The sequence below is a fragment of the Aquarana catesbeiana genome, linkage group LG04 (genome assembly GCF_042186555.1).
Source record: "Aquarana catesbeiana isolate 2022-GZ linkage group LG04, ASM4218655v1, whole genome shotgun sequence".
NCBI lineage: Eukaryota > Metazoa > Chordata > Amphibia > Anura > Ranidae > Aquarana > Aquarana catesbeiana.
This window is the reverse complement of record NC_133327.1, coordinates 685928627-685955218: the sequence shown is the minus strand read 5'-3', so window position 1 is coordinate 685955218 and position 26592 is coordinate 685928627. Positions and strand designations below refer to the sequence as shown.

The 26592-nt window shown below is 48.5% G+C and overlaps 1 protein-coding gene across 1 annotated transcript in view; it reads left to right on the top strand.

The window, feature by feature from the left end:
- Window positions 1-26024, top strand: part of GLO1 (glyoxalase I) — a 28095-nt gene extending 2071 nt beyond the window's left edge. Inside the window, exons 2-6 of the mRNA XM_073628761.1 lie at window positions 5019-5101; window positions 9912-10052; window positions 17678-17742; window positions 22332-22421; window positions 24327-26024. Coding sequence (XP_073484862.1) covers window positions 5019-5101; window positions 9912-10052; window positions 17678-17742; window positions 22332-22421; window positions 24327-24415 — 468 coding nt within the window. The 3' untranslated portion in view covers window positions 24416-26024. The remainder of the gene's footprint in view (window positions 1-5018; window positions 5102-9911; window positions 10053-17677; window positions 17743-22331; window positions 22422-24326) is intronic.
- Window positions 26025-26592: the final 568 nt, after the last annotated feature.

Sequence of the window (26592 nt, the reverse complement as noted above, 5' to 3'; positions counted from 1 at the left end):
GGTTCAGGCTGGTGGTGGGGGTGTAATGGTGTGGGGGATGGGATATTACCGGTTCAGGCTGGTGGTGGGGGTGTAATGGTGTGGGGGATGGGAGATCACCGGTTCAGGCTGGTGGTGGGGGTGTAATGTTGTGGGGGATGGGAGATCACCGGTTCAGGCTGGTGGTGGGGGTGTAATGGTGTGGGGGATGGGAGATCACCGGTTCAGGCTGGTGGTGGGGGTGTAATGGTGTGGGGGATGGGAGATCACCGGTTCAGGCTGGTGGTGGGGGTGTAATGGTGTGGGGGATGGGAGATCACCGGTTCAGGCTGGTGGTGGGGGTGTAATGGTGTGGGGGATGGGATATTACCGGTTCAGGCTGGTGGTGGGGGTGTAATGGTGTGGGGGATGGGAGATCACCGGTTCAGGCTGGTGGTGGGGGTGTAATGGTGTGGGGGATGGGAGATCACCGGTTCAGGCTGGTGGTGGGGGTGTAATGGTGTGGGGGATGGGATATTACCGGTTCAGGCTGGTGGTGGGGGTGTAATGGTGTGGGGGATGGGGTATCACCGGTTCAGGCTGGTGGTGGGGGTGTAATGGTGTGGGGGATGGGAGATCACCGGTTCAGGCTGGTGGTGGGGGGTGTAATGGTGTGGTGGGGGATGGGATATCACCTGTGAACTGATAGCGCGCCGCCTCCCAGCTACTGAGAGTGCATAGCATCAGGGAAAGGGGAGGGGCAGCGGAAGGAGACGCCCCCTCACTACACACACTGCAGGTCTACTTGGACAGCTAATGAGGTCACCCTGTGCTCCACATGTGCAGACACACACCACACATGCGCAGCCTCCTCCAACATGCGATTGGCCACACACATGCAGTGCACACTCCATGCCAGCAATGGGCAGGCACAGTGAAGGTGCGGAGGATGGGCGCAGGGTGGTTCTGTGGGGAGAGAACACAGTTCTGGAAGAACCCGTCCCGGTTCTGTATAACGATATGAAATGGAAGACCCAACATTTCCATCCCCCATATGGAGGATATAAAGGCCAGAAGAGGAAGTGCAGCACACAGGATCACTTGCCCCCCATTCACCAATACCAACATGTTTCACCCCCCTTCCTGTCCAGCCCGTTCTTCAGCCACTAATATGACCCCTGACACATTAGCCGGGCTCCCATTGGCAGACCTGTGACCGGCTCGGTGGATAGAAGGGAGAGAGATCAGCGAACGTCCCATCACTGCTCTTCACTCTCTATATATAGAACACGGAGGTGATGTGTAAATAGTTACTTCCAATTCCTGGAGATCTCCAATCACATCACTTCTGGTTACTGATCTCCAATCAAGTCACTTCTGGTTACTGATCTCCAATCAAGTCACTTCTGGTTACTGATCTCCAATCACGTCACTTCTGGTTACTGATCTCCAATCACGTCACTTCTGGTGAGTGTTGAGAGGGGGGTCGGCCAGCCGCAGCACTGTATGACAGAGTTCAGCAATGCCGCCTTCAGGGTGACGGTGGTGGCCACCAGTACATGTGGCTCCCCCCTGGCTGGGATCCAGTAACCACATTCCATCAACCTCACCCTGAGTGACACTCCATACCTGTACACAGGGGCCCCAATCCCAGCATACCTGATCTACCCCCACCTAAGGATAGGGACCCCCCATTACCAGATCATGCTGGCCAGGATCCAGTACCCACACTCCAACTTCACCCTGCACCTTGGTGAGTGACATCCCAATACCTGTACAAAGGGGCCCCCATCTCCACCATACCCCACCCCCATAACCCCTGTACAACACCACATCTCACTACCTGTCCCGCAACCCTCCTCCTGTGATACATCCCCATCCTCTCCCTCTGCCCCCCTTCTGTGATGCTGCTCCTGTACCTGTCCCTCAGCCCCCCTTCTGGGACACATCCCCATCCTGTCCTGCTGCCCTCCTCCTGTGACTCTGCCCCCCATCTGTCCCTCAGCCCCCCTTCTGGGACACATCCCCATCCTGTCCTGCTGCCCTCCTCCTGTGACTCTTCCCCCCCACCTGTCCCTCGGCCCCCCTTCTGTGACACCTCCCCATCCTGTCCTGCTGCCCCCCTCCTGTGACTCTGCCCCCCCACCTGTCCCTCAGCCCCCCTTCTGTGACACCTCCCCATCCTGTCCTGCTGCCCCCGTCCTGTGACTCTGCCCCCCCACCTGTCCCTCAGCCCCCCTTCTGTGACACTTCCCCATCCTGTCCTGCTGCCCCCCTCCTGTGACTCTGCCCCCCCACCTGTCCCTCAGCCCCCCTTCTGTGACACTTCCCCATCCTGTCCTGATGCCCCCCTCCTGTGACTCTGCCCCCCCACCTGTCCCTCAGCCCCCCTTCTGTGACACTTCCCCATCCTGTCCTGCTGCCCCCGTCCTGTGACTCTGCCCCCCCACCTGTCCCTCAGCCCCCCTTCTGTGACACTTCCCCATCCTGTCCTGATGCCCCCCTCCTGTGACTCTGCCCCCCCACCTGTCCCTCAGCCCCCCTTCTGTGACACCTCCCCTCACTTGTGACTCTGCCCCCCCCATCTGTCCTGCAACCCCCCTCCTCTGACGCTGCTTCTCACCTGTCCCTCAGCCCCCCTTCTGTGACACCTCCCCATCCTGTCCCGCTGCCCCTCACTTGTGACTCTGCCCCCCCATCTGTCCTGCAACCCCCCTCCTCTGACGCTGCTTCTCACCTGTCCCTCAGCCCCCCTTCTGTGACACTTCCCCATCCTGTCCCTCTGCCCCCCATCTGTCCCGCAGTCCCCCTCCTGTAAGAGCCCTTGCACACTGGGGCGGTTTGCAGGCGCTATTGCGCTAATAATAGCGCCTGCAAACCGACCTGAAATTGCCGCTGCTGTGTATCCAGTGTGAAAGCCCCGAGGGTTTTCACACTGGAGCGGTGCGCTGGCAGGACGGTAAAAAAAGTCCTGCCAGCAGCATCTTCGGAGCGGTGAAGGAGAGGTGTGTATACCGCTCCTTTACCGCTCCTGCCCATTGAAATCAATGGGACGGCGCGGCTATACCGCCGGCAAAGCGCCTCTGCAAAGGCGCTTTGCGGTGGTATTTAACCCTTTCTCGGCCGCTAGCGGGGGGTAAAACCGCCCCGCTAGCGGCCGAATACCGACGGTAAATTGCCGCTAATAATAGCGGCGTTTTACCGCCAACACCGCCCCCCGCCCCAGTGTGCAAGGGCTCTAACACTTCCTCATCTTGTCCCACAGCCCCCCTTCTGTGAGACGTCCCCATCTTGTCCCGCTGCCCCTCAGCTGTGATGCTCCCCCCCCTTCTATGACATAGCATCACATATGAATGTGAAGAGACACTTCGGGGCGCCCACATGCAAAAATGTTGATTGCGCTATGCATGTGACACATCGCCGCACACACTTCATGACCGCATGTAATTTTAAGGTTTGACATGTTTGGTATTTTATTTATTTATTCGGAACAACTTCATCTTTTATATTTGACCAAAATAGATATTACATTTGTGTGCCCTAAAATTACTTTATACCAAAACGTTGCTCTAGAATAATGTGGCAGAAAATTGTTTGTATTCTCCAAGGTGTCTCCTTTCATAAAATACATCATGATGGAGGGTTTTTATTAATATTCAGGCCCAAAATAGTGTTGTTGTTGAGAGAGAGATATATATATATATATATATATATATATATATATATATATATATATATATATATATTTGTATGTGCAGAAAACACAAACGGCTCTGGCAGTGAAAGGGTTAAAGGCGAATATTACATCTAAGTGTTGTGTGTGTTTTTTTTATTTTTTTTTTTTATTTTACTTTTTGCTCAGTGACTGGAGTTCTTCTTGTGGTTGTAAAGGATTTTTTTTATTTAAATAACAAACATAGCTGCTCCGTCCAATAGAATTGCACAGAGCGGCCCCGATCCCCCTGTTCTTGGGTCCCCTGCCGGCGCTCCTCCTCTTGCTGGTGCCCCCAATAAGAAACCGATTCCCATGGGGGGCACTCATGCGCACTCGCTCCTGCGTCCATTGTCACAGACAGCGGGGCTCGCTGCCTTGTCACTGGAATTGGTTGGTAGGAGAGGGAGCCGTTGGCTATCAATCCGCCCAATCAGGAGGGAGACAGCGGTAAGAGAGAATGCTCTCGTGCACATTGCTGGATCGGATTGGGTAGGAAAGGGGGGGGGGGGGGCACCTGGAGGGCTCCTGCAGCAGAGAAGGTTCATTATCTTAATGCATTAAAGTAAAAAAAACTTTGAGGCTTTAGAACCACTTTAGGAATTTTCTTATTCTTGTATAACCCGACATGATCGCTCCTCTTTATTTGCTGTTCTTGTATGCTGTCGATCGTTGTGCAGCGTGTCAGGACAAGTATGACGGATCGTCGTGTTCTGGAGTCACTCCCGGGGTTGTGCTGAGCTGTGTTTTGGCTCCTCCATTATGGGTGGAGGAGGGGGACGGGGTTATAGAAGGTCACAGCTAATTTTGGGTCATGACCTTTCACACCTTCATTTCTGTTAGTAAATTGTAAGCTCTTGTGCAGGACCCTCTAATCCCTCTTGTAATTTATTGTATTGTACTGTCTCTCTTTATATTGTAAAGTGCTGAGCAAGCTGTTAGTGGTATATAAATCTTATATAATAATAATATAAATCCTGCCTTAATAACAATATTAATATAAAACCTAAATAATAATATCCTTTATAATAATATTAATCCTGCCTTATTATTATTATTATTATTATTCAGGATTTGTATTATTATTATGGATATTATTATTATTTAGGATTATTATTATTATTATTATTATTATTATTATTATTATTATATAATATAAATCCTAAATAATATCCTTTATTTATAATAATAATATAATAATAATATAAATCCTTTGTTAATATGAATCCTAAATAATAATATAAATCCTGTATAATAATAATAATAATATAAATCCTGTATAATAATAATATAAATCCTGTATAATAATAATATAAATCCTGTATAATAATAATATTTTCTCTTCCAGGATTTCATGATGCAGCAGACCATGCTACGGATCAAGGACCCTCAGAAGTCCCTTCCATTCTACACCAAGTGCCTGGGCATGACGTAAGTCCCTGAACTCTCCCTGTACTCTGTGACTTAACCAGTTCCCACCCAGACCAATTCTGACATTTTCTCTCCTACCGTATTTCCCTGAAAATGAGACTTGCCGTTATTTTCCAGGAGGGCTGCAATATAAGCCCTAGTTTAAAATGCTTGTGAAATCCTATTACCCACTCTATTACAGTAATATGTAATGTACAATGTGTGTATTTCTGTAATAAATGCGGGGAATGGAGCTCCAGCAGGTCACAGAAGCGCAAAGCGGCGCTATAACGAAGGTATTTGGCACAATTCTATTACAGAAACACAAACATTGTACATTATATAATACTGTAATAGAGGGGATTATAGGATTTTACAAGCATTTTAACTCGGCTCACACTGGGGATTCCTGCAAGCCAGGGAGAGAAGACAGCACATTACATGGTAAGACCTACCCTGAAAATAAGCCCTACTGTGTCTTTTGTTTGGCAAAAATAATATAAGACCTGAGCTTATTTTTGGGGAAACACGGTATGTGTAAAAATCAAAAAAATTTTTTTTTTCCTAGAAAATTACTCAGAACTTCCAAACATAATAAAAGTGTGTGTGTGTGTGTGTGTGTGTGTATGTGTATATGTATGTATATGTATATGTATATGTATATATATATATATATATATATATATATATATATATATATATTTAGCGAGGACCCTACAGAGTAAAAATATCGATTGTTGCAATTTTTAAGAATACACTTTAAAAGGGTTGTAAACCCTAAAAAAAAAAAAAAAAAAAAAAAAAAGATAGAGGCATAATGAGCTAGTATGCATAGCTCATCATGAATTACTTACCTGAGATCGAAAGCCCCCCCGCAGCGGTCCTCGTTCCCCGCTCCGGCAGCCGACATCGCTCTTGGGGGTTACTTTCAGGTATGGCGGCTCCGGCGCTGTGATTGGCCGGAGCTGCAATGACGTCACTCCCACCCATGCATGCGGGAGCCACCAGTAACGGCACAGTCTAACTGAAGCAATGTACCTGCCATTGCTTCAGTTTGCTTAAGTCTGCATGTGGTGATGACGTCAGGTTTAGGAGTGCAGACTGTGCAGGTTTAGGAGATATTCAGTGTAGATACAGGTGAGCCTAATTATAGACTTGTCTGTAGTATAAAGTGATTGTAAAGGGTTTACAACCACTTTAATGAATTTGAATGCAAAGAACATTATATAACCACATAATTTTTTTTTTGTTAGAATATAAAAGTTGATGTTACACCGAGTAAATAAATACTTAACATGTCACTCTTTAAAATTGCGCACGCTCGTGGAATGGCGACAAATTACAGTACTTAAAAATCCCCATAAACATTTTTACAGGTTACCAGTTTAGAGTTGCAGAGGAGATCCAGTGGTAGAATTATTACTCTCACGCTTAACGTTTGTGGCGATACTTCATGTGTGATGTGAACACCGTTTACATATGTGTGCGTGACTTATGTATGTGCTTGAGCGCGAAGGGAACGACGGTGCTTTACGTTTTTGTTTATTTTATTTTTTTTACACTGTCCTCTTTTCATTTTTTATTTTTCTATATTTTTTTTTTTTTTTTAATTCCTTTTTTTCCTATTAGAAGAAATGTAAAGATCCCCTTGTGGTAGAAATAAGGGATGACAGGGCCTCTTTATAGAGAGATCTGGGGGTCTAAAAGATCCCAACTTTCTCCTCTACCCCGGAAAGCATCAGAACAAAGAGAAAAAAAAAAATTGATCTGATGCTATCCAGAAAAAAAAAAACGGTGTTTACATCTGTACATCTGCCATAACCGGTAAGTTACGTAATGCCGTCACTTCCGGCCTCCCAGGACTATACAGATACCTGAGGACCACGTGTGGTCCACAGACAGCTCTTTAATAGCCCCGGCAGCACCACTGGATTGGATATCGGGCTCCCTGATCACACAGGAGAATCTGTTGGGGGGATGGGGGGGGGGGGGGGGGGCGCCTGTAAAAGCAATCCAGCGGCTCGGTGTTTACCCACATGGGGTGTACAGGTGTCCCATTGCTGTTAATTTGGACATAGAAGCTGCACAGACACGGCCGCCGCCGCTCCCGATCTGACATCCATGCTGGTGTGTGTGTTTGGGGTTCCTGACCTCCCATTGTCTACATGTGGGGACCCGCGATTCACACGGATGTCACATTGAGAGCCGTGTCTGTCTGTGTCTGTCTGTGTCTGTCTGTGTCTGTCTGTGTCTGTCTGTGTCTGTCTGTGTCTGTCTGTGTCTGTCTGTGTCTGTCTGTGTCTGTCTGTGTCTGTCTGTGTGTGTCTGTCTGTGTCTGTCTGTGTCTGTCTGTCTGTGTCTGTCTGTGTCTGTCTGTGTCTGTCTGTGTCTGTCTGTCTGTGTCTGTCTGTGTCTGTCTGTCTGTGTCTGTCTGTGTCTGTCTGTCTGTGTCTGTCTGTGTCTGTCTGTCTGTGTCTGTCTGTGTCTGTCTGTCTGTGTCTGTCTGTGTCTGTCTGTCTGTGTCTGTCTGTGTCTGTCTGTCTGTGTCTGTCTGTGTCTGTCTGTGTCTGTCTGTGTCTGTCTGTGTCTGTCTGTCTGTCTGTCTGTGTCTGTCTGTCTGTGTCTGTCTGTCTGTGTCTGTCTGTCTGTGTCTGTCTGTCTGTCTGTGTCTGTCTGTCTGTGTCTGTCTGTCTGTGTCTGTCTGTGTGTGTGTGCAGCAGCTGCATCCCAATTGAGGCCTGGTTCACACCTACGCACTTTGCTTTTGATCTGCTTTATTTTTATTTTATTTTTTTAATGCAATTTTGGGGCATTTTTTTTTTTTTTTTCACTTTTTTTTTTTTTTTAATGCATGTTGGTTTTAATATAAAAAAAAAAAAAAAAAAAAAAATTATATATATATATACCAATTTGTTGTTGGGCAGGTGAAAAAAAGGCACTACATGCGTTTCTGCAGCTTCTCTATTGCAGTCCATTGAACCAAACAAATGCACTGTTTTACGTTTTTAAAAACAAGTCCCTGACACTTTTCCAAAAATGCAGCGGCTGGAAAAAAATAGAAATAAAGCATAAATGTAAACGTGTCCCGTAGGAAGCCTTGATAAATGGACTGTAATGCGTTTCTGCAAAAAGCACAAAAAAAAAACGCATAGGTGTGAACCGGGCCAGACGGCAATGGGACTGCCTGCGTAGGACACCTGTGCGGGTAAATGTGGAGCGTTCGTTCGGTTATGTGAATGAGGCCTTATAGAGTTCTGGGTTGCTGAACACGGCTCGGTACCTGCTGAGATAAAACGTTCGGTTATCAGGGTGTACGTTCCTCCTCCCTCCTCCTCCTCCCTCCACACCTTTTATGTGGTTAAAGTCCAATGCTGCACCACACAAGGTCATTCCATAGTCTGTAGTACACAATGTCCGGCTCCATAGAGGGGGGTTCAAAGCCTCCTTCACACTGTGTGCGATGATCGCATGGAATCAATCGTCCTCTGTGTGTTCTATTCACACTGCAATGCAGCCCGGAGCGGAGATAAAATGCAGAGCGGTGCCGCACAGTCACGTGACTGGAGTGTCACTTTTGTGCAAATCAAATAAAGTTCAGTGTGAAGGAAAAGGAAAAAAATGTTTTTAGGTTTGCTAGAAAATGGGGACCAGTCCAGGAAGAGTCCGTTCCCAGCACAGCCCCTTCCTTCCTTGTATCCCATAGCCCTCTACTCTTCTAAGAGCGTCTCATTACTGTCTGTGCTGACCCAGCTCCTCTGCCCATCCTCTTGTATAACCTTTTTATGTAGTGTCTGAGAGGGAGAATACTATAGAGCACAGGGGGCAAACTGGCGGCCCTCCCAGCTGTCGCGGATATACAAGTCCCATAAGGCACTGCAAGGCTGACCGTTACAAGCATGACTCCCACAGGCAGAGGCATGATGGGACTTGTAGTTCCGCAACAGCTGGAGGGCCGCCTGCTCACCAGGCTTCTTCTGGCACCTTTTCTTTCGCCTTCTACCCACTACACCACTGTGCCGCCTTCTACCCACTACACCACTGTGCCGCCTTCTACCCACTACACCACTGTGCCGCCTTCTGCCCACTACACCACTGTGCCGCCTTCTGCCCACTGCACCACTGTGCCGCCTTCTGCCCACTGCACCACTGTGCCGCCTTCTGCCCACTGCACCACTGTGCCGCCTTCTGCCCACTGCACCACTGTGCCTCCTTCTGCCCACTCCACCACTGTGCCTCCTTCTGCCCACTCCACCACTGTGCCTCCTTCTGCCCACTCCACCACTGTGCCTCCTTCTGCCCACTCCACCACTGTGCCTCCTTCTGCCCACTCCACCACTGTGCCTCCTTCTGCCCACTCCACCACTGTGCCTCCTTCTGCCCACTCCACCACTGTGCCTCCTTCTGCCCACTCCACCACTGTGCCTCCTTCTGCCCACTCCACCACTGTGCCTCCTTCTGCCCACTCCACCACTGTGCCTCCTTCTGCCCACTCCACCACTGTGCCTCCTTCTGCCCACTCCACCACTGTGCCTCCTTCTGCCCACTCCACCACTGTGCCTCCTTCTGCCCACTCCACCACTGTGCCTCCTTCTGCCCACTCCACCCCTGTGCCGCCCACATATAAAATGTTTGGAGGTTCTAAGTAATTTTCTAGCAAAAAATACCTATGTTTACTTGTAAATAACAAATGTCAGAAAAAGTCTTTCCATTCCGACAGCCGACACTCTGATCTCGTGTTTGTATTACATTTCCCCGTCTTACTTAGTTTTTTTTTATTATTTTTACTTTTTTAAAGTAGTTGAATTTTTTGTTTTTGTTTTTATTCCTGCAGTCTCCTCCAGAAGTTGGACTTCCCTTCTATGAAATTCTCGCTCTATTTCATGGGCTATGAGGACAAGAAGGACATCCCAGAAGACATCAAGGAGAAGACGGCCTGGACCTTCTCCCGGAAGGCCACCCTGGAGCTCACCCAGTGAGTAGAACATTGTCGTCTGTCCGGAGCGTTGTCATTGGCGATGTGCCCCGAGATCTTCTGGTGGTTTTGTTGTGTTTTTTTATTTTTCTTCCCAATTTTATTGAGTAATTTTGGTAGAAGGAAAGGTTCGGCTTCCTGAATCGTCCCCCAGAGAAAAGACTTCTGGTTAGGTGGTTGGGTTGCACCGACATCGGTGACCATACTCAGTATTTGTACGATTACTCGAGTAAATGCTCTAAAACCGATACCTTTTTTGCGGTGCGATTTCAGCCCAGACAAAATAAAAAAGGCTCAAATCGCATTGCAAAGAATTGCATGTGATTTGACCATAAATGCGGTGCGATCCCTGTACGAATCGCATGCGTTTCTCCTGTGTGAACCCCGGGCTCGTCATGGTGACTTCACACAGGAGCAATGCAGGAAACCGCATGTGATTCGGACAAGGAATCGCACCGCATTACTGTTCAAATCTCATGCAATTTTTGTGGTGGGATTTGATCCTATTAATTTTGTTTGGATCAAATCGCACTGCGAAGGAATGGGTATCGGTAAGTTTACTTGTAGTGAAGAGGAAGTCTCCCTAGAGCCGCACATCTATGACATCCCTTAGGGGTGGGTGTGGCAACCTCAGCCTGGACTCCGGCCAGGCCACACCTCGCTCCGCCCCTTGGATCTTAGTCACTTTCCCCATGACTAACCTCAGAGGGGCGGAATGAAACGCGTTGGGGGCGTGGCCTGGCCGGAGTCCAGGCTGAGGTTGCCACACCCACACACGTGTCGTAGATGGGTGACCATAAGGAGACTTCCTCTTCACTCTGAGCCATTGCAGGAGTCGGGGATGAGATCCCTCCCGAACCAGCAATCCCAGCGGTGGATGTCGTAGGATTTTCACCCCCTCCAATAGAGCGTGAGCGGCACACAAAGCGGGTCACTTATTGTTACTTGTACTCGCTCTTAACCGCTTGCCGACCAGCGCACACTGATATACATCAGCACAATGGCACAGCTGCGCAAATGGGCGTACAGGTACGTCCCCTTTAAGAAGCAGCATTGTGGGCGCGTGCTCTGTGATCGTGGGACCCGCGGACTCTATGTCCACCGGTGTCCTGCGATCGCATCACAAAGCGGCAGAACGGGGAGATGTAAACAAGGCATTTCCCTGTTCTGCCTAGCAACAAGACAGAGATCACCGCTCCCTGTCATCGGGAGCAGCTATTGCTGTCATGTCAGTGGTAGCCCATCCCCCCCCACAGTTAGAATCACTCCCTAGGACACACTTGATCGCCCCCTAGTGTTTAACCCCTTCCCTGCCAGTGACCTTTACACAGTAATCAATGCATTTTTCTCCAAGCGTCTTCCAGGACAGCCCATGAGACCTTGGGCTCCTCCTACCAGGACAGGAAACACGTCACCCCCACCAGATAAAAGGGCGGTCCTCCAGGCCCATGTCAGTTATTTGTGTTTCCTCCGGACGGGGGGTAACATGTTCATGGAACCTGCTCCCATAGGCCTTATAAGCAGGGGCTTTGTATGGCCTTTTTCTGGGGCATATCACTTACCTCTTCCTCTGCCAGAAGCAGCACACCGCTGGGGAGGTTGGCTGTGTTGCTGTTCTCTGTCCTCAGTGCCTGGAGAGGGCCAGGACCGGTGTGAGGTCGTGCCCCTAGCGCAGTGCATTGCACTATAGCTCAGCTGAGCTTCGGTTGTCCTTCCCTGCCGACAGCCTGGCTGATCTGAGCAGGGAATGGAGGAAGCCGCAGCGTTTGAGGGGGCGGAGCCATTGCGCTCCAAGCTGGCCCACAGGAAGTGCCTGTAGAGGGTTACTTCCGGGGCATATGACATCATCATCGGGCGCTGGAGACGAGGTTCCAGTCTTCATAAACGGCGCGAACAGAGAACGCTGGCTGCTGGTGTTTCTTGGTGTTAAGCAGCCAGGCTGTGGATGACCAAGAGGGGCAGAATGGATCCTCCTGCAGTACCTGCACAGGCAGCGGATGCAGTTCCCAACACCAGCACCTCACAGGTAAGCCTGGGGTGTTCTGTCACCACCTTGCTATCCCTGTGAGTGTTCCCTCCCCCTCCCCCCTCTGTAGTAGTGGGTGTAAGGGGACACATTTCCTCCCTCCTGCACGTGGTGTTACGGAGTGATTGGGTGGCTTTAATTACATTGTGGGGCATTTATTTTGTCTTGCAGACCAAGACTCAGGACAAGGCCCAAGCGCAGCCACTTAAAAGGAAATGTGCGGTTTGCGCAAACAAATTGAGCTCCTCATGGAGCAAAGCAGTTTGTCGCACCTGTATAGAAGGCCTAGTAAAGGATGACCCTGTTGCCTCTTGCCAGAAGATGCTTACTTCTGTTAGGGATGAGCTTGCGTCCACCTTCAGTTCCTTTAGAACGCTTATTGACAAGCTCCAGACTCCAGCAGAGAGTCCGTCTTCACTGAAGGCGTCAGTAAGCACTCCGCAGCAGGCAGAGAGTGAAGACTCTGAGGCTGAGGTCAGATCTACCCGTTCTTCTCTGGAAGAATCAGGGTCAGATACAGAGCCCAGAGATAGAGAATCCACTCGAGGCTCAAGATTTAAGTTATCTGTTGAGGATGTAGATGACTTATTAAAGGCTATCTATACTACCCTTGAATTAAAAGAGGAAGAGGTTCAGTTATCCAAACATGATCTTATGTATAAAGGTTTACATAAGAGAAAATCAAGAGTGTTTCCAGTTCATAGTTCTTTGGTTGATACTATTAAACTGGAATGGGATAATCCTGAGAGAAAACCATTCTTCTCTAGTAACCTAAAAAGGAAGTTTCCTTTTGATGAGGACACTGCGCAGCCATGGAATAAGAATCCCAAGTTAGACGCACCTCTTTCAAAGGTTTCAAAAAACTCGGACCTGGCGTTTGATGATATGGGTACGCTTAAGGATCCGATGGACAAGAGGGGGGATATCCTTCTCCACAGAGCCTGGGACTCAGCAGTTGGAAACCTGAAACCAGCTTTGGCTTCCACTTGTGTGGCCAGAAATCTGGAGGTTTGGTTGACTCCGATTCAGTCACATCTGTCAGCAGGTACCTCCAGAGAGCAAATTTTAAAGTCTTTTCCTCTCCTATTTCAGGTAGTGGGTTTTTTGGCAGATTCTTCCGCTGAGTCGGTAAGAATGTCAGCCAGGACTTCGGCTCTAGTGAACTCGGCCAGGAGAAGCCTTTGGCTTAAGACCTGGTCAGGGGACTCGGCCTCCAAGTTGCGCCTTTGTGGCCTTCCTTTAACTGGCGATCATTTATTTGGCCCAGGTCTACAGGAGGCACTGGAACGCACGGCTGATAAGAAAAAGGCGTTTCCAGAGAAAAAGAGTTCAGACAGCCAGAAAATTTTTTCGTGGCCAAAACAGGCAACAGAGTCCTAGAGAAAAGGACAGCAGGCCGAAAAAGCATTGGACTGGGCACAAAGGCAGAGGCAAAGGGGGAGTGCTGTTTAACCCTCCTCAACAGCCCGCCAAGCCGCAGTGACTTGTGTTCCCCGGTGGGAGGGAGATTGAGGGCCTTCATCCCACAGTGGGCAGCAGTCACTCTGAGCCCCTTCGTCCTGGACCTAGTGACCAACGGGTACAGGCTGGAGTTTGTTCACCAACCACCAGAACGTTTGTTGGTCACATTTCCTCCACAAGATTGGGAGAAAGCAAGGGCTCTGGGTCTCCAGATCGGAGACTTATTAGATCAAAAAGTCCTGATTCCTGTTCCTCGATCGGAGCGGGGCAAGGGATTCTATTCCCATGTATTTGTGGTCAGAAAGCCGGCAGGAAAGTTTCGACTTATCCTGAATCTCCGGACCTTAAACAAGTCCATCAGATACAAGCATTTCCGTATGGAGACGGTTTTTACAATCAAAAACTTACTATACCCAAACTGCTTTATGGCCACGTTGGACTTAAGGGATGCTTATCTTCACATCCCTATCCATCCAGCCTTCCAAAAGTTTTTGAGATTGGCAGTGAAGACGGGTATGGGGACCCGACATTTTCAATTTCAGGCCCTCCCCTTCGGTCTTTCCTCAGCCCCACGCATCTTTACGAAGGTGTTGGGGGAAGTGCTGGCTCCTCTAAGATTAAAGGCAATAACGGTTATCCCTTACTTAGACGACCTCCTGATAGTGGCAAAATCATACCAAAGGCTGTTGAAGATCTCCAGGCTGTACAGGAATTCTTACAGTCCCTAGGCTGGCTAATAAACAAAGAAAAATCGTCCTTGATTCCGGCCCAGAAAGTAACTTATCTGGGTTACGATTTTTGCTCCGTGAACCAAAAAGTTTTTCTTCCTCAGGAGAAGATTACCAAAGTGTTCCAGACTATGTCTACATTGCAGACCAACCAGTCGGTCTCTCTGAGACAGATGTCGAGGGCAGTGGGTCTTATGACCTCATGTTTTCCCGCAGTACCATGGGCGAGACTCCGTCAGCGTCCGTTACAAAGGTTTCTTTTAAGAAACTGGGACGGGGACGTAAGGTCCCTGGAGTCAAGGATCTGGCTTCCCGACAGGATAAAAAGAAGCCTGTGGTGGTGGAGAGCTGGTCAGCACCTAGCAGGAGGTCTCCCATGGTCCTTTCCCATTTCCCGAAGGATTACCACGGATGCGAGTTTTTGGGGATGGGGGGCCCACCTCAGCAATGCAGTAGCACAAGGAGAGTGGTCCCCAGAGGAGGCAAGGGCCTCATCCAATCAAAGAGAGCTGCTTGCAGTCCAGAGAGCCCTCCAGTCTTTTCAGATGGAGATCAGGGGTCACAACCTCCAAATCCTGTCAGACAATATAGCGACAGTCGCGTATATCAACAAGCAGGGAGGCACGAGAAGCCGGAGGCTTCAGTCCATTGCCCAGGAGATCCTTTCATGGGCAGAGGGGAATCTAGCCTCCATTTCTGCTGTACACCTGAAGGGGAAAAACAATTGCCTGGCAGATTATCTCAGCCGTCACAGGATAGACCGAGACAACTGGTCCCTTCATCCCGAAGTCTTTGCAGACCTCACCAAGAGATGGGGTTATCCGGTAGCGGATTTGTTCGCAAACCGAAACAACCGCAAGACGGAGATATTCTTTTCCATGAACCTGGCAGACCAAGCCTTGGGGATCGATGCTCTGGCGAACCCGTGGCCTCCAGGCCTATGTTAAGCCTTTCCGCCAATCAGGCTGTTTCCAGAAGTCCTCCGGAAGTTTCGGCTGGAAGAGACAGATCTGATTCTAATTGCCCCGTTTTGGCGCAAGAGGCCATGGTTTTCCCTGCTACAGTCTCTGGTTTCAGAGCCTCCGTGGAGTCTTCTGAAAAGGGAAGACCTATTATTGCAGGGTCCAGTATCACACCCTCAGGTGGTTTCCTTAAACTTGACGGCCTGGTATCTGAAGAAAAGATACTGAGCGCCCAAGGGTTCTCTGACAAAGTAGTCAGGACTCTAGTTAATTGCAGGAAGCCAGTTACTAGAGCCATATATTCCAAAGTTTGGAAAAGGTTTAACTCATGGTTATCTGAAAATGATAGATTAACTCATGATATTCCGTCTATTTTGGAATTTTTCCAAGAGGGTGTCGACAAAGGTCTTTCTGTTAGTACCCTAAAGGTACAGGCGGCAGCTATTAGTGTGTTCCTCCAGTTTTCTCTCCTGGAAAATCCCACTATAGCCAGATTCTTCAAATCTATCTCTAGGGCCAGACCAGTAGGAGTGAGAAGTTGTCCAACGTGGGATCTGTTCCTAGTACTTCAAACTCTGGTAGAATTTCCGTTTGAACCTCTGGAAAGTATGTCAGTTAAATTACTTACATTAAAAACTGTGTTCCTTATAGCTGTTACCTCAGCTCGTAGGGTAAGTGAGTTGCAGGCCCTATCAGTTAGGGAGCCCTTCCTCACGATTTTTGAGGATCGAGTTGTGTTACGAACCGATCCAGGTTTTTTGCCCAAGGTGGCAAGTACATTCCACCGATCTCAAAATATTGTATTGCCAACCTTTTGTAGTTCGCCACAGGGCGACTTAGAAAGAAAATTTAGTTTTCTAGATGTAAGAAGGATTCTCTTGGTCTATCTTGAGGTCACGAAGACCTTTAGGAAAACTGATGCCTTGTTTGTCCTCTTTTCTGGAGTTCACAAGGGGAATAGTGCATCTAAAGCCACATTGGCTAGATGGATAAAGCAAGCCATCTTGGAAGCTTACAAAATTAGGGAGGTCCCTACACCTTTTGTTACTGCGCACTCAACTAGAGCCTTGTCTACGTCTTGGGCTGAGAGGGCTGGTGCCTCACCGGAACAAATTTGCAGGGCTGCCACTTGGTCCAGTTACTCGACCTTCATTAAACATTATCGCCTGGATCTCCTATCAGCTCAGGAGCAGGAGTTTGGTCGTAAGGTCCTTCAGGCAGTTGTCCCTCCCTAGACTGGTAAGTTCTGGCTCATCGTCTCATGGGCTGTCCTGGAAGACGCTTGGAGAAAAGCTGAGTTAGACTTACCGGTAACTCCTTTTCTGAGAGTCTTCCAGGACAGCCAGATTCCCACCCGGTATTGTCTGAAGTTATGTGTATTATGCATATGTTTTGCAGGGTCCTACGGTTCTTGAGAATACTGACATGGGCCTGGAGGACCGCCCTTTTATCTGGTGGGGGTGACGTGTTTCCTGTCCTGGTAGGAGGAGCCCAAGGTCTCATGGGCTGTCCTGGAAGACTCTAAGAAAAGGAGTTACCGGTAAGTCTAACTCAGCTTTTATAGCACCGATCGCTGTATAAATCACAATGGTCCCAAAATGGTGTCAAGTGTCCGATGTGTCCGCCATAATGACGCAGTCACGATAAAAATCACAGATCGCCGCCATTACTAATAAAAAAAAAAAAAATGAATAATCAAAATGCCATAAATCTATCCCCTATTTTGTAGACGCAATAACTTTTGTGCAAACTAATCAATATACGCTTATTGCAATTTTTTTTATTATTATTTTTTTTTTTTTTTTACCAAAAATATGTAGAATACATATCGGCCTAAACTGAAGACATTTTTTTTTTTTTTTTTTTTTTTTATATATATTTTTTGGGGATATTTATTATCGCAAAAAGTAAAAAAAAATAGCTTTTTGTTTTTCAAAATTGTCGCTCCTTTTTTTTTTTTTTTTTTTTTGTTTATAGCGCAAAAAATTAAAACCACAGAGGTGATCAAATACCACCAAAAGAAAGCGCTAATTGTGGGGAAAAAAGGACGTCAATTTTGTTTGGATGCCACACCGCACGACTGTGCAATTGTCAGTTAAAGCGACGCAGTGCCGTATCGCAAAAAGTGCTCTGGTCAGGAAGGGGGGTAAATTCTTCCAGGGCTGAAGTGGTTAAAGAACAGGTATTGGTGAATCCCCAGTAGGTGCGATAGTGGACCTCCTACTGCTGAGTGGTTGTATAGGCTGAAGGTTTTTAACCACTTTTGCTCCAGGAGGATTTGCCCATCCCCCCCCCCCCATGACCAGGCCATTTACCAAAACTGAACCGTCTTACCTGTGCTGCTTGTATTGTTACATCCGAATCGCTGTATATCCATCACACGGCCTGACTGTCCTCCTCTGAGCCGATCCTTCCCTCTTTACATCTCCTGTATTCTCTCTTCTGCAGTAACTGGGGATCGGAGAGCGAACAGAAACCTTACCACAGCGGCAACTCCGACCCCCGAGGATTTGGTAAGTGACACCTTTTTTGGACCCAAAGTGTCAATATTTTGTGTGGCCACCATTATTTTCCAGCACTGCCTTAACCCCTCTTGGGCATGGAGTTCATCGGAGCTTCACAGGGTGTCCCAGTGATTGTAACAATCGGTCAAGCTAGAGGCTGGACCCCTGTGTGTGGTGACCAGACAGGGGGAGTTTTAGGGTAGCTGTGGGTGTTTTGCAAAGTGTACCCTTTTTGCTTGTATCTGGCTGTTTTTTACTTGTATGATGGCGCACCCTCCGCCTTGGTTCACCGTGGCGCACGTGCATTCGCAAGAGCGCCGCTGGACTTAACAGTTTGTTTGGCGCCATGGCGCACATGGTTTCGCTGCACATGCGCAGTAGCCTTTATCTGGCTGCACGAAGATTCGCATCATACGCGGATACAGCCACGCTCGCTCGCCAGGACCACATGTGCGCAAATTCACAGAATGTTCCAGCGCACGCCCAGCTCTATTTAAGCCGTGTAGGCCAAGCTTGCGGTGCTTCCAGAAGGCAGCTGTGGGACACAGAGCCGGCTCTGAACAGACACTTGCAGCGGTTATTTTTTCCTTCCCCGGGTCACGTGACTCTCCAAGTGTTGCTTGGCGGGATAAAGCTGCTTAGCAGGATTGTTACATAGGGGCTTGGCGAGCTCTATTAACTACTTAAGGAAAGTTAAAAACAGGTTTTTTTGCTTGAAAATTCCTTTGAACCCCCAAACATTATACCTTTTTTTTTTTTTTTTTTTCTAACACCCTAAAGAATAAAATGGCGGTCGTTGCAATACTTTCTGTCACACCGTATTTGCGCAGCGGTCTTACAAGCGCACTCTTTTTGGAAAAAAATACACTTTTTTTTTTTTTTTTTTTTTTTTAATTAAAAAAAAAAAAAAGAAAACAGTAAAGTTAGCCCATTTTTTTTTATTTTTTTTATTGTGAAAGATAATGTTACGCCGAGTAAATTGATACCCAACATGTCACGCTTCAAAATTGCGCTCTGCTTGTGGAATGGCGACAAACTTACCCTTAAAAATCTCCATAGGCGACGTTTAACCACTTACCGACCGGCCACTGTATATATACGTCACTACTTTAAAGATGGATATCTCGGTAACGGCAGCAGCTGCTGCCACAACCGAGGTATCCATCTTTAGGGTCGGCGGTTCTGTACACGATAATGGTGGTCTCTGCGGCGGGTTCACCGCGAGATCACCGTTGGCGGCGGGAGAGGTGCCACCTCCCGCGCCCTCCGCCGCTTACCGGAGCCGTCGGTAGTGGCGGAGGCGATCGGGTCCTTTCCCTTCCTCAGTATGGAGACGAGTGAGGCTAAGATGGCGCCCACCCGTCTCCATACCATAGGACGGCCGGAGCGACGTCATTACGTCAGCTCCACCCACTTCTCTTAAAGGCACATTTTTTTGTGTCATTTTTTTTTTTTAAACGACTTTTTTTTTTTTTTTTTTTTGCATTTAAGTCCAAATATGAGATGTGAGGACTTTTTGACCCCCAGATCTCATATTTAAGAGGTCCTGCCATGCTTTTTTCTATTACAAGGGATGTTTACATTCCTTGTAATAGGAATAAATGTGATCCAATTTTTTTTTTTTTTTAAACAGTGAAAAAATAAATAAAATAAAGTAAAATAAATAATAATAAAACATTTTTTAAAGCGCCCCGTCCCGACGAGCTCGCGCGCAGAAGCGAACGCATACGTGAGTAGCACCTGCATATGAAAATGGTGGTCAAACCACACATGTGAGGTGTCGCTGCGACTGGTAGAGCGAGAGCAATAATTCTAGCACTAGACCTCCTCTGTAACGCAAAACGTGCAACCTGTAGAATTTTTTAAAAACGTGGCCTATGGAGATTTTTTGAGGGTAAAAGTTTGACGCCATTCCACGAGCGGGCGCAATTTTTGACATGTTGGGTATCAATTTACTTGGCGTAATGTTATATTTCACAATATAAAAAAAATTAGGCTAACTTTACTGTTGTCTTATTTTTTTTATTCAATAAAGTGAATTTATTCCAAAAAAAGTGCGCTTATAAGACCGCTGTGCAAATATGGTGCAAAAAAAAGTATTGCAATGACCGCCATTTTATTCTCTAGGGTGTTAGAAAAAAAACCAATATATAATGTTTGGGGGTTCTAAGTAATTTTCTAGCAAAAAAAAACTGTTTTAAACATGTAAACACCTAAAATCCAAAACGAGGCTGGTCCTTAAGTGGTTAAAAAATTCTACAGGTTGCATGTTTTAAGTAAATGAGGAGGTCTAGGGTTATAATTATTGCTCTCGCTCTACAGATCGCGGCGATACCTCACATGTGTGGTTTGAACACCATTTTCATATGCGGGCGCTACTCACGTATGCGTTCGCTTCTACATCGAGACGGGATGCGTTAAAAATTTCTTCTTCCTCTTCCTCTTCCTCTTCCTCTTCCTCTTCCTCTTCCTCTTCCTCTTCCTCTTCCTCTTCCTCTTCCTCTTCCTCCTCCTCCTCCTCCTCCTCCTCCTCTTCCTCCTCCTCCTCCTCCTCCTCTTCCTCCTCCTCCTCCTCCTCCTCCTCCTCCCCCCCTTTAAGAGCTATGGTCTCCATGTCAGGCTAGGGAGAGGATCCGATCTCCTCCGCCACTACCAACAGCTCCAGACCGCAGTGGGGGGGCCGCGTGGAAGTGGTTAAAGGGTCTCCTTTCCGAGGTGTTTTAATACCACACCCAGGTGTACTCTCTTTATGTGGCTGGTAAATGTCCTCAAAAAAGAGGAGCAGGACTAACACTACAGGGAAGGGCCCGCCGATGTCGTCAGTAGTTCCTGATGAACCTAGTCGTATCCCTGGTGTTGTATCCCCCGAAGGACCAGAGGCTTCCGGGCAATCTGAGCCGCTGCGCCTATCTGGTATTGTGCCGACAGTCAACGCTGCTGCTTCACCCGTCATCACCAAGGATGAACCGTCCTCGGGCTCTAGCCGGGTTAGAGCACAGGACTGCCGGCATGATTGCCTCCATCCCGCAGGGTGGCAGGAAGTGTGACAGATCCCCCTCCCGGAGCCTCCTAGTCCGGGTTGAGGATGAGGATGAGGAAGAGCTTAAAGCTAAAAGCTCCAGATTCTGTGGAGGACCCGGAAGATGAGTCTGATTCCGAGCAATCTGGACAAGAAGATATCCAGTTGATGTCTACCTCTCAGTCGCAGAGGCTTTTGATCCTGACTCTGACCGAAATGGTTCGTTCTGCCTTATAAGTTGCCTCTTGCAGAGGTGACTGAGCCCACCCTGGTCCTCTTTGGGATCCCTGAGGTCTCTTCAGGCTGCACAGACTTTCCCTCTGGCAGCACTCGTACACAGATGTATGAGTGCTGCCAGCATTGCTGCAGAGGTTGAAGGGGTGGGGGGGTCAGCCTGTCAGTGCTCAGACCATACGCCGCACACTGCATCAAATTGGTCTGCATGGCTGTCATCCCAGAAGGAAGCCTCTTCTAAAGATGATGCACAAGAAAGACCACAAACAGTTTGCTGAAGACAAGCAGACTAAGGACATGGATTACTGGAACCATGTCCTGTGGTCTGATGAGACCAAGATAAACGTATTTGGTTCAGATGATGACAAGCGTGTGTGGCGGCAACCAGGTGAGGAGGACAAAGACAAGTGTGTCTTGTCTACAGTCAAGCATGGTGGTGGGACTGTCATGGTCTGGGGCTGCATGAGTGCTGCCAGCACTGGGGAGCTACAGTTCATTGAGGGAACCATGAATGCCAACATGTACTGTGACATACTGAAGCAGAGCATGATCTCCTCCCTTCAGAGACTGGACCGCAGGGCAGTATTCCAACATGATAACCACCCCAAACACACCTCCAAGATGACCACTGCCTTGCTAAAGAAGCTGAGGGTAAAGGTGATGGACTGGCCAAGCATGTCTCCAGACCTAAACCCTATTGATCATCTGTGGGACATCCTCAAACAGAAGGTGGAGGAGCACAAGGTGTCTAACATCCACCAGCTCTGTGATGTCATCATGGAGGAGGGGAAGAGGACTCCAGTGACAACCTGTGAAGCTCTGGTGACCTCCATGTCCAAGAGGGTTAAGGCAGTGCTGGAAAATAATGCTGGCCACACAAAATATTGACACTTTGGGCCCAATTTGGACATTTTCACTTAGGGGTGTACTGACTTTTGTTGCCAGCGGTTTAGACATTAATGGCTGTGTGTTGAGTTATTTTGAGGGGACAGCAAATTTACACTGTTATACAAGCTGTACACTCACTACTTTACATTGTAGACAAGTGTAATTTCTTCAGTGTTGTCACATGAAAAGATAGAAGAAAAAAATGTTATGTGTGATATTATATATATATATAAAAAATTTTTTATTGTGTACACACACACACACTATGTGACAATGAGCCCAAAGCGCCACCCGCTGGCCAAAAAAAGAAATCCAAAATATTACTCAACACTTTATATAATCCTCAATGCATTTCCTTTTAAAGGAAAGAAGAATATTTTTGGGGTGATCCGGGGTCTCTGTGACTCGGATGTCCTGTGTGACCCCCAATAATCGGTGTTTTGTCTCCTCTCCGCAGGTCACATAGGAATCGCTGTCCCCGATGTTTATGCTGCTTGTAAGAGGTTTGAAGAACTCGGAGTCACCTTTGTAAAGAAACCCGATGATGGTAATCGTCATTCTCATCCCTCGGCTTTACTTAGACCCGCCTGGCTTCATTTTTGATTTCTTTCTATAGGAGAGTCTGGAGAGGGTTTCCAGTAAACACACATTTTGGGATTTAAATCCTCCCTCCGGCCTCCCCTTCAGTCCTGTACAGTTGTAGCGGCTCCACCCCTGGACTGAAACGGCTTCCTCTGATTTCTCCGCACACTGTGAGCTTCTCACAACGTGCATTAGAAGCTTGCAGGAAGTCAGAGCCCCGCCTCATTTTCTGGCTGGAGGACCCCAACCCTAACCGTCCCAGGCCCCGCCCCTTTAGATTTCAATCCTTTCCATCATGGAGGCTCTGCGGTCACATGCGGGCGGTTTGCATTCAGATACAGCGCTGCCTAGGAACTCCTCCAGATTCACCCGCCCATTGAGGCTTTTTGATATTTGCATAACTCCTCCTACTGCTTGCATCAGGACTGGGGGCTCTCAAGAGGAGTACTGAGGCCGGGTGCTGGGATGTTTTTTTCAGGAAGCTGTGTACAGCCCCCTGCTGGCCCCTCCCACCAGCCATAATCTGCCTGCATTGCATAGAGGCGCACAGAGATGATATCAGTGGGTCTAATAATAATGTGCGTAATGAAAACGGAAAGGTCATCAGCAGTACCGGGACAGGGTTGTCCAGCTCCCCGGGGCAAGGATCCATTTATTGAATGGGTCATGTTTGGCAGGTGCTTCACCAGCCGATAGCAACAGGGGAGATAATTCCTGCTGCAGCCTATGTATGTACACCCTTAGCAGATTGGGGGGGGGGGGGGGTTAGAGGTAGCCTGGCACGGAGAGGCTTCGGAGGAGGACGGAGCCCGCAGACACAGCGGGGGGACATCGCAGGATCCCGGGGACAAGGTAAGTAAAGCCGCAACAGGATCCTGCGATGTAATCCCGAGTCTGGCTCGGGGGTTAACGCTAATGGGACTGAAATTTAACCCCCGAGCCAAGCTTTCAAAACGACAAGTTTATGTTTTGAATACTGCGATTTTTCTACAATTTGGTCTGGTAACCGGGGAAGCGATGTCATGACTAGATCCGATCAAAGCCTATTCAAGTTTCGATCGGGTCGGTGGACGTGCCGGCTGGACGCTCGGGCCTCTCGGTGGGACGTTATTTTGCTGAGCCGCATTGGTTGTTATTATTAAAGTAACGGTATTGGGATGATGCAGGCATCACCCCGGTACAACCCCTTCAAGCCGAAGGCTGCATATTTGTGTTACATCGGCCTGAAGGGGTTAATAATTTGGAGGGGGGGGGGGGTGTAGTACAGACTGTTGGGGTAGTCTGTACGGAGCCCCGCAATTTCCATCAGCAGCCCTGGCCCTACCCTTGTGAATGAGTCCTAGCTTTAGCACACGCAGTCCCCAAGATTGCTGCTCCAGGTTTTCGGGGGGCTACGTTGCCTTGCAGAGGTCCTAGGAGCCCCCGCTGTAGCCACCCTCCTGGCTAGGCTGAATGTCCCCCATTTCATTAAAGCTCACCCAACAGGGGAAGCGCCGCTGCCATATTTGGTACCTTTTTCGGGGAGAGCGGGTACCTGGTTTTGACAGGTATCCGCTCCCACCTTCAGCTGACTTCCAGCCAACTCATCTGGGAAATTTGGCCCCTCCTCCTTTCCGGGCCATTCACAAAGCGCGGTAGTCTTCTGATTGAAAAAAAAAAAAAAAAAAAAAGCTTGATCCTGCACCATCCCGTGTGAGCTGTTCCATGAGATGTACTTGCTACAACTATTTTCAGACTGGAAGTTCAGGGAAGTGGCGCTGAGGGAGCCGGAGCCAGCAGCTTTATTGGGAAATTATTTATTTATTTGGTTTGTATGAATGTTGAGAGTTTGATCGTTCTTCAGGTGACGTGGCTCTTTTATCACTTCCAGGGAAGATGAAAGGATTAGCGTTCATTCAAGACCCCGATGGCTACTGGATAGAAATTCTCAGCCCCAACACCATGATGTCCATCGTCTAATGATCAGACGCCCTCTGCTGGTCGCATAGCCGCCTCACCCGTCACCCCCAACACATCGCCGAGCTCCCGCCACCGTTTTATGTCAAATACTTTCCTGTCCCCGGGAAAAAAAAAAACGTCTGTTTCTCATGAAAAGTTATTAAAATCCAGAATGATCAGACCGGGAAGAACTACAAGGCCCAGCATTGTGGATGATGGACTTATTTCAGGCCACAGGTGGGGAATATGATTTAAAGTGAACCTGTCATGGTGGTCGGGGTTCTACCAACTTGTGTTTTAAAGCCTTTATCATTCGTACCCCGTTATGACCGCAATCTGTATATATCCGGTGTCAGGGTGGGTGTGGCTTAATGCCCAGCCACCCCTTTTATGCGTCGCCGTCTTGAGGCGCGCTTCATTGGCGCCCCCCCCCCAAAACTGTGACCGAACGGTCATGGATGGCTCACGGTCAACTAGCAAGGATTAGTATTGGCTGAACAATGATGTCATAATGAGCCCATCCTACTGACAGTCCACTACCGAGGATGAGGATTGGCTGAACAATGCTGATGTCATCATGAGCCTGTCCTACTGGCTTCCCAATCCCCAATAGTGGACTGTGAGCCATAAGGACGGGATCATGATGACATCAGCATTGTTCAGCCAATCCTAATCCTCGGTAGTGGACTGTCAGTAGGATGGGATCATGATGACATCAGCATTGTTCAGCCAATCCTAATCCTCAATAGTGGACTGTGAGCCATAGGGACGGGATCGTGATGGCATCAGCATTCATCAGCCAATCCTAATCCTCGGTAGTGGACTGTCAGTAGGACGGGATCATGATGACATCAGCATTGTTCAGCCGAAGTGCTGCATGATCAGAGGCCTCTCCTACCAGTCCCGGATATCACAGTCCATTTTTGAAGCGCCCGCTCCTGCCAGTGTAAAGCTTGTTCACACTTGCTTTGGTCTTTGAAGAGCGATCCACATTCAGATCGCTCTTCAGAGAGCATTTGCCAGGTGGTGAGTAGGCCTCGTATCGCCTCCTCACCTCCTGCTTTGATTGCCGCACTAGCGCCCCCACATTTCACACAGTTGTAGGACGCTTGCAGAGCAGCCCTATTCACTTGAATGGGTCATGTTCGGCAGGTGCTTCACCTGCCGATGGCAACAGGGGAGATAATTCCTGCTGCAGCATATGTATGTACACCCTTAGCAGATTAGGGGGGGGGGGTTGCGGTTAGGGGTTGTAAGAGTGGCCCAACTGCAAGGTTTTACAACTCTCCCCCCCCCCCCCCCAACGCGTTGCGGCCAATAGACGAATAAATGACATTTTAATAAAGGTTGCAGTGCGATGAGCTGCTTACATGGCACACCGGTGACTGTGCGGTAGTGGGCGCCACCAGTATGAACAAGCCCCCATAGGGACACAGAGTAGCTGAGAAATCCTTTTTTGGGGTGTCGGGGGTGTATGGCAAGTGTAGCTGCAGTATTAGAGGAGAGTAATTCCAGATTTTGTGCCTTTATCGGAAGCCGCCTTAGTGTTCAACCCGCAATCATGTGACCGCGCTCATACGATCAATCCGCTTAGTCTGTAAATACCAATAAAGTCTTCTTTGAAAATTAATTGATGTCCGTTTGTCAGTCTGTGACTGTAGGGGAGATTCGGGTTATTCAGATTCAGCATTGGGGGGTCATACATCAGAAGGGGGGGGGGGGGGATTTCAGAGCTTATTGATCATGTGATCACCGTGTTGGCCTGGGAATATACCCCATTAAAGTGATTGTAAAGTGTTATTTTTATAGGGAAAAAAAAAAAAACGAAACATGTTATACTTTATTCCTCTGTTGCAGTAGATTTGCACAGAGCAGCCCCTCCCTCCTGGTGAATGCCCCCATAGCAAGCAGCTTGCTGGGGGGGGTACCAGAGTCACTGCTCCCTGTGTCCATTCATGCACCTGACCTGGTTCTCTCTCTCTCTCTCTCTCTCTCTCTCTCTCTCTCTCTCTCTCTCTCTCTCTCCCCCTCTCTCCCCCTCTCTCCCCCTCTCTCCCCCTCTCTCCCCCTCTCTCCCCCTCTCTCCCCCTCTCTCCCCCTCTCTCCCCCTCTCCCTCCCTCCCTCCCTCCTAAACCAGCAATATGCAATCAGTGGACCTCCAGCTGTTCCAAAACTACAAGTCCCATCATGCCTCTGC